This window comes from Mauremys reevesii, linkage group 8 (assembly GCF_016161935.1).
Source record: "Mauremys reevesii isolate NIE-2019 linkage group 8, ASM1616193v1, whole genome shotgun sequence".
Classification (NCBI taxonomy): Eukaryota; Metazoa; Chordata; order Testudines; family Geoemydidae; genus Mauremys; species Mauremys reevesii.
The window spans coordinates 10,920,133-10,927,704 of record NC_052630.1 but is presented as its reverse complement, the minus strand read 5'-3'; the positions used below and the strand labels follow the sequence as shown (position 1 = coordinate 10,927,704).

General features: G+C 39.2%; 1 protein-coding gene across 1 annotated transcript; it reads right to left on the bottom strand.

Moving 5' to 3' along the window:
• Positions 1-459: 459 nt before the first annotated feature.
• LOC120369877 (myeloid protein 1-like) lies at positions 460-5,504 on the bottom strand. The gene is made up of 4 exons (XM_039483635.1): positions 5,416-5,504; positions 3,944-4,040; positions 2,653-2,804; positions 460-2,062 (listed from the first exon to the last, which is right to left on the bottom strand). Exons 1-4 carry the CDS (start codon positions 5,459-5,461, stop codon positions 1,896-1,898), a joined length of 462 nt encoding a protein of 153 aa, XP_039339569.1. The 5' UTR covers positions 5,462-5,504; the 3' UTR covers positions 460-1,895.
• Positions 5,505-7,572: the final 2,068 nt, after the last annotated feature.

The window sequence follows — 7,572 nt, the reverse complement described above, 5'->3', positions numbered from 1 at the left end:
TGATCAGTGCTTCAGTCACTTGGTGGTGATGTCCGTAAATGGAGATGGAAGAGAGAGGAACAGTATGGCAAATGTCTTTCCCTTTTATCATGTTCTTTCTTCCCTATTGGCTTTGCACCCTTCTCCCTCCCGTCCCCTTCAGAGTCAGGTGAGCATTACCTCATCGTAGTCCCTGTCTGAACAAGGGAAAGGGGGTGACTCGCTCGAGAGTCCAACAGATCCTTTGTTGCTTCCTAAGCCAGTGTCCTTTGTTCCTCTGAGGCTGGGCTGGGTTTGACCCATACATGCCCTGATGATGTGTGAACTGCCCTTCTGCACTTGGAGAGTTTTTGCCTGAGCTTATTTTAAGCCATGAAGACACATTTTCAGCCTCATAACTATATAGACACATGAAATTACAACCTATAACATCACTATAACAACGATGCTCAGTGCATCATGAGCCTTCCAAAGACACCTGACATGACAAACTTTGCATTAGATACCACATAATCATTTTATAAAGATGAACATGGGGGTGTAGGGTGTTCCTACGAGGTACAGAACATCACACCTATATTTATTTGAGAGGCTATATTGTGAGCCTCTGAGAGTATGTAAATCACCAGGCAAGAGCGGGACATTAATTAAAGTGAAGTACTGATCTGCAACAGAACGTGTTATGTCCTGCCGAACAGGAAAGGTCCATTGACACCAGATGTAGATATTGTGGGGCATTAAAGAGGACAAACTATGTGTGTTCTACCCTCCCCCATGAAGACGAGTCACATGAGTGGATTCCTTCTTTCGGGAGTTTGCAGCTCAGAGCATGTGGAAGGAGAGAGAAAAAACTCTAACATGAAGGAACTGATTAATCTCTATGCTTGGACTCGGAGGAAGGGGGGGATGGGGATTTTTGAGGCATAAGCAAGAGATCCCCAGTTGCTTAGCCTAGTTAGCCCTAAAGGACATACAGCGCTTGCTGAATATAGAGGCTTCTATTGCCTTTTGAAACTTAAATTGTAACTCATTTGTGTACATATGTTTACCTGCTTTAACCCTGTAAATAACAATCTAATTTCCTTTTCCTAGTTAATGAATCTTTATATTCATTGTCTTTGATGTGAGATTTAAGGTGCAATTGACCTGGAATAAGTGACTGGTCCTCTGGAGCTAGGAGTAACCTGAATATTGCTGTGATTCTTAGTGGCCATGTATCACAAAAATATGCTCTCCTGGGTAGTGAGATAGATTGGCATACACACGTGGACTGTCTGTGACTCCATGGTTAGGCTGTAACAGTGCCTGAAGTGTTTCCACTTGATAATTGATTGGTGAAATCTAAGGCGATGTCTACACTACTGTTGATGTCTACACTAAGTTGACCTAAGTTACGCAGCTCCAGCTACGTGAATAACGTAGCTGGAGTCCACGTAGCTTAGGTCGACTTACTGCGGTGTCTCCCCTCAGTAGGTTGACAGGAGACACTTTCCCATCGACTTACCTTACTCTTCTCATTCTGGGTGGAGTATCGGGGTCAACCAGAGAGTGCTCTGCTGTTGATTTAGCGGGTCTTCACTAGACCTTCTAAATAAACCCCCAGTGCATCAATTGTCAGAGCACTGATCTAGCAGAAGTGTAGACGTAGCCTAAGTATAGAACTCACAATCAATTTGGGTTAAGTGCCCTGTTTTTTAAGTCTGCCCTGAGGATGGTACATTCTTTGAGTCACTACAGCAGGTGTTACACATGCTATGTACACTTTTACTCTGCTGTGTGCGCTAATGTCTTTTTTCCTTCCCATGGACTAAATTTTAGGTGGGTTTTCTATGGGGAGTAGGGGGGAAAAAAAACACTTTTGGTTGCTCAGATTTTATTTGGGGTTTTGTACACTTCCATTTCATGTAAGTTTCCATTCATAAGTTGCTAGTAGGATTTGAGTAGTCACAGTTCTGGATGCGAACATGAGATATTATATCAGGATACACGCTCTGCATTGGCAGCATTACTCCAATTTTAGATCCCTTCCTGATCCAGCCTCTGTTTCTCAAAGGCCCGATAAAGGCCAGTTTTATGCAAGAACCTTTAGGGGAGGATAAAGAAGAGAGATTAAGGAAGGATAAGGAAGATATCAAAGTTCTGATAGGCATCAGATCCCCTTGGCTATGCCTACTCTGTCAGTTTTGTATGCACTAGCACTGGTGCAGTCCAGACAGAAGCATACATAAAATTAAGATTTTGGGGGTTGGTATTTTTGAGGGATGGGGAAAAGATTTTTTTCTCCTTAAATTAAGCGTGGCATACTTCAAGCTCCTTGTTCTCATACTTCTTTCCCCTTTCTACAAGGTTGTCCTTACTTTAGGTCCTCATTTTGTTCCATCATCTAAGTGTGTGGAGAGCTATAGGGGGGAAAGGGTGTATTCTGGTCCTGTTGATGGAGACGTTGGACTGTTTTAAGAGTGAATGAGTTGTGCTTGGGTTTGAATACAGGAACAGACAGTTCTGAGTGAAACACGGGCCTTGGCCTACTCTATAGTTACGTTTTGCTTGACTTTTAACTTTTGTGTAGATTGTTCTTCTTCTATAGGGCTACAATTGCTTAGGAAGGTAAAATTATTTAATGACCAGTATTTAAAGTTTATCAAAGACTTTTATCTATGGTAGCTCAGTTACCTGATTTTACTTCACGGAGTAAGATTCCATCATCAATGGCATTATTATTTCCAAAGGGTTTAATGCGTCTCACAATCAGGCCACTAAAAGGAGCATACACTCCTGATCCGTCCTGGCATTTAACATCCACTGCTAGGTGCTTTCCTCCATTTCTGAAAATATGGACATATGTAAGTAATGACACTACTGATTGACATGTTCTCCAGCCATAAAGCCTGTTACCATGTAGATTCTTTAAAGCAAAATGGACTATTCTTAGCTTATTTGCACTTAAAATGTGTATTTCTGCAATGGAAGTAGAAAAGTTTGGGGTTTCAATCTAGTTTTAATTATTGCAAAACTCTCAACTGCTAAGCAGAACTGGTCAAAAATGAATTTTTTTAAATGTTCACTTAATTTTTGTGTGTGAAATTTTCCCAGGTTTCTAAACAAAAATCCAAACTCCTAAACTGAAATATTTTCCTGTCAAAACGTGGGGGAGGAGGAAATCACACTTTGGAGATTTTGTTTCTCAGTGAAAATCCAGGGGAAAAAAATCTATGAACAAAATGGAAATTTTCTTTTGCTAGTGTTGGGGATGGGGCAAAGACATCTTTTATTAAAACAAACAAAAAATATTTTATGGAAAGTTGACCATCTCTGCTGTTAGCACCATGAAATTAGAGAGATTAGCTGGCTGTCCACTCACATGTGAGGGTAAAAAGAACACTTGAAGTGAGACCTCTCACTGGTGTAAATCCAATGAGGAACTTCATTGAAGCTATCCTGATTAATACTGTCTGAGCATCTCACCCATGAGCTGAGAGATTGAGGTGACTCAGCTGGTTGGAAGTGAGATTACAGACCATACCATTTTTTACTAACTGGTTCAGTTCCGCCCCAGATCTACAGCAACAGTCAACAGAAAAGTGAAATCATCTGGTCGTTCAAGACCAGATCCTATTGGGCAAGTGTCCTATCTCTATCACAAAAATAAACTGAAGTGGCACTAAAGTATTTTGGGAGAATTGTTCAACAGCCTCATCAATGAAAGCCAATGAATGAATGAGCCTGGAGACAACTTCTACTCCAGTTCTATCAGATGAGGACTACTGCACGTTGGAAGGACATTCACACTGTTCTTGTTTAGTCACTTGCTTTGCAGTGTTATTCTGACACACTTTGCAAGCCTTAAACGCTTGGAAAAGATGGCTAAGCTCACTAGTCTATTTTGTTCTCTATTAGCATTCTTATTATTTAAGCAACAATGAACAACCCAAAAAAGTCATTGTCATTGTCCAAATTATACTACCTTGGAGCTCCATAATATCCACAGCCATACTTATCACAGCCCCTTATGCTGTTGAAAGGATTCCCATCACAGATTTGTGCCCATCGTCCTGCAGCAACTTAAGAAGAAATGGAATATACAAAAGTAAGTACATTTTCTATTTTTGTACAGGACAGAATGTTGCATATTAAATGTTTTCTGTGAAAATAATTGATTAAAAATAAGAAGTTGAAATTCATTAGTGATCTGTTAATGTCACTTTGCAACACACATTGTGTGTCTTGCACAAAATAGTGGCTCTTTAACTTAGTGGAAGCAGAGTGATGTATTTTGTCTTAAGTGGAATACATCGTTCAGAAGATGACTTTTTTCTTTTCTCTTTTTTTTTTTTTTAGGTTAGAAGAATAACTAATGACATCAACAAGTTTCTTTACGGACTCCTAAAAAGATTTCCATGGTTCACTGTTGCCTCCTTAACTAACTTTTTTGTTTTGTACAGCACTGGTACAATGGGATCCTGGTCCATTACTAGGGCTCCTAGCTGCTACCTCAATACAAATAATGAACTTAGGCTAAGGGTCAGATGCCTTCATTGGAAACGTATTGATGTTAATCAAGGATATAAGGATCTGATTTAGCTCTGAAATAGAAGAGTCTATAACGGGGGAGGCTATAGGTGTTGGGTTTTCATCGTGCTGACCTTCAGAGAAGTGCTTCACAAAACATGTTATGGCTCTTTGCTCTCAACTCTAGTTTTTACAATGAGGCTTTATCTGTGCTAGATTTTTCTTAACATGTTCTACAGTTGCCACCACTAGTTGAAACAGCAAAACAGCTAGTGTAGACTGATCACTGGTGTTCTAATCATCCTGCTATCTAACTTTGGCATGGGCAGCACTAGCCAACAAGTAGCACCCCTGATTCTACTACTGGCATTTCTCATGGGTTCACCACTAAAATCAACTGTAAGAAATTTACAGAAAGACCGTGTGTGGACTAGACTAGAGATTCTGGGCCTGATTCTGATCTCATTCTGGTTATAAATCAATTAAGTTAAACTGGAGTGAGATCAGAACTGGGTCATTTCTCTAAATCTCAAGAGTTTCTCAGTGTGATTTTTCTCTAACAGAGTAGCTACTATGTTACAAAGATACCTTAAAGATAATGGTAAAATCCTCTAGAAACAAAGCAAAACTAATAACTTGGATGGTTTTATATAACTGTATTCTTATGTCTCTAACTAATTTAAATTCTTTAAACAACTTAGTGTGTCAAATCACTAACGCCATATCACTGACACACGTTTTTTATTTTCTCAGATAATAGATTTTTAAAACATTGTATTTTACATTAACTCTTCATAAAATAAATATTTCGGGATAGATTTTCCTGCAAGAATATTTAGTTAATAGTAAACCTGATGCACTTCTATAAAAAATCTGTTTTGAAATAAAAGCATCAAGAAAATATATGACATAGTAATCTTAACTTACCAATGGAAACCAAACCAGCAAAAACAATCAGTTTGAGTGTGAGCATTTTGCACCTGTTTCCCCAGAGTTCTCTATCAAATCAAAGTTATAATGTATAGTCTCTCTGCGTGTCCTAGAAAGGCTGTTTGTCTTCCCAGCCAATCAGACTTGAGCAGAGTATTGAAACAATGTAAGACAGAGATTAGGCAAGATGTTAACAGAAAATACAACTGTTGAAAGTTAAGTGCAATAGTTACCTACTTACCACATAAAATCAGACAAATGAAACAGCCTGAGAAATTGCACAGCTTTTGATGAGGGGCTGTAATTGTGCCAAGAGAGGTGACAGAAAGGGGAGTGGAACTCAGAAAATAGTGCCTATGCCCTTAGAACAGATGAGCCAAACGCAATTAATTACTTTGGGTCTTTCATGCATATCCAATGTCTTTACTGCTCCTACACCTGCTATTGGCTTTGCTTGAAATGTGTGTTCACTATAATCCTTTGAATAAGGTCACAACTAATCTCGCAGGAAAAGTTAAATGATGGGTGGGTTAGTATCAACTTACACTTAAAAACTCCATAACAATTTTGCCGATTCAGAGGGAAACATGCCAGTTGTAGTGGCAGCAGCTTCTTATCCCACTCAGCCAGCAGCTCGTGTTTTCTAGTGGTGGAGTGGCTCTGGCATGTAAACTGTGTGGAGCAGGTTGTGGTGACTGCATGGTGATATGGGATAGTTACCTTTCCCCTCCATGTTCCCAGCCATTGTGCATTCTATACTGTACACTATGTGCCAGAAGTCTGCAAGTTACAATGAACACAAGCTATCAGTCTTGTAGTGAGAAAAGGCACAAAAGTATATCTGTGCCTGAAGAAGCGATGGACCAGAAGTCATGGGCTTTCCATGGAAAAGGCATTATTAGTCAGGATTGCACTTCAGGAATATTGGTGATTTCCTACCCCGCTATTCTTGGTGTCTGTAGGGGTGTAGCTATACTGATGCTAAGTTATTTAAGCCTTTCATTGTGCTGCATATTTCTGCTGTTAACATTCATGAAATTAGAGAGGGCCAGTGCAGGCCTTGGAGCATGGGGGATCACCAGCATTTGGTTTTTGGAAAGCAGGGCTCAAACTTGTTTTACCTCATTTTATGGCAGCTGCAATCTGTTTGTTGCTTTCAGAAGTAGCCCAAAATGGTATTTTACAGTGTCACTTTCTCTGATAAACTGACATTCTTTGATTCCTTATTGCCAAGGATGTAGTGATGAAAGAGAATTAATACATTGTGCTTTGAGCTTTATATAGTTATGAGATAAAGAAATGTACTGCGTTTATTTGCAGCATTGTATCCATTTAGCAGTCAACTTTTGAGACCAACTGTAATTAGTAGCTGATGGAAAATTTAAAAGTCTTGTATTTATATAATATACAGGAGCTCAAAAAATTCTCCACCAGTATGAAACAAAACTTATACAGTGGCAGTCTAGTACACTGAATGGATTAGCTTGACTTCATTGGCAACAAAATCCACAATATGATCTACATAGAGACAACCAAAGAGAAATGGGGTAGTGAGCTGGGTGCAGATCCTTCAAGTATTTAGGCCCTTAGCACCCATAGATTTCAGTGGGAATTAGGTGCCTAAATACATAGCCACAGTGCAATGAAGGCAAATATAGTTGCTCAGCTTGCATAACAGGCATGTGGAAGGCGTATGGATACAGACTCTGAATGCTGTGCTCAGCTGCCTTACTGATTTTGATTTAGGATCCTGAATCTCATTTTCAAAAGTGATTTAGACAGTTAGGAGCCAAAATCTCATTGACAGTCTATTGGGACTCTCATGAAAATGGATAGTGTGAAGGCACCTACTATCTTTAGTAGGAACCAAATTGTTTAGTGAGTCCTTGTCTAGAAGGGTATGCATCCTCTTTGCACAGAGAGCATAATGTAGTTTTAGTTCTTTCTGTGCCTGAAAAGTGTGTTGGCTAACAGTAGAACAAGTAACTAGGGCTCAGCGTGCAATTGTGTATGACCTAGAATGAGTCTGTGATTTATGTATTAGGATTTATTAGAATGATAAAAGACAGAAAGAGAAATAATGACAAATTAAGAATAAACTAGATGTATTTAACTACAATACAGAACTTAATAAGCTTTGTCTAAAAAACTCGT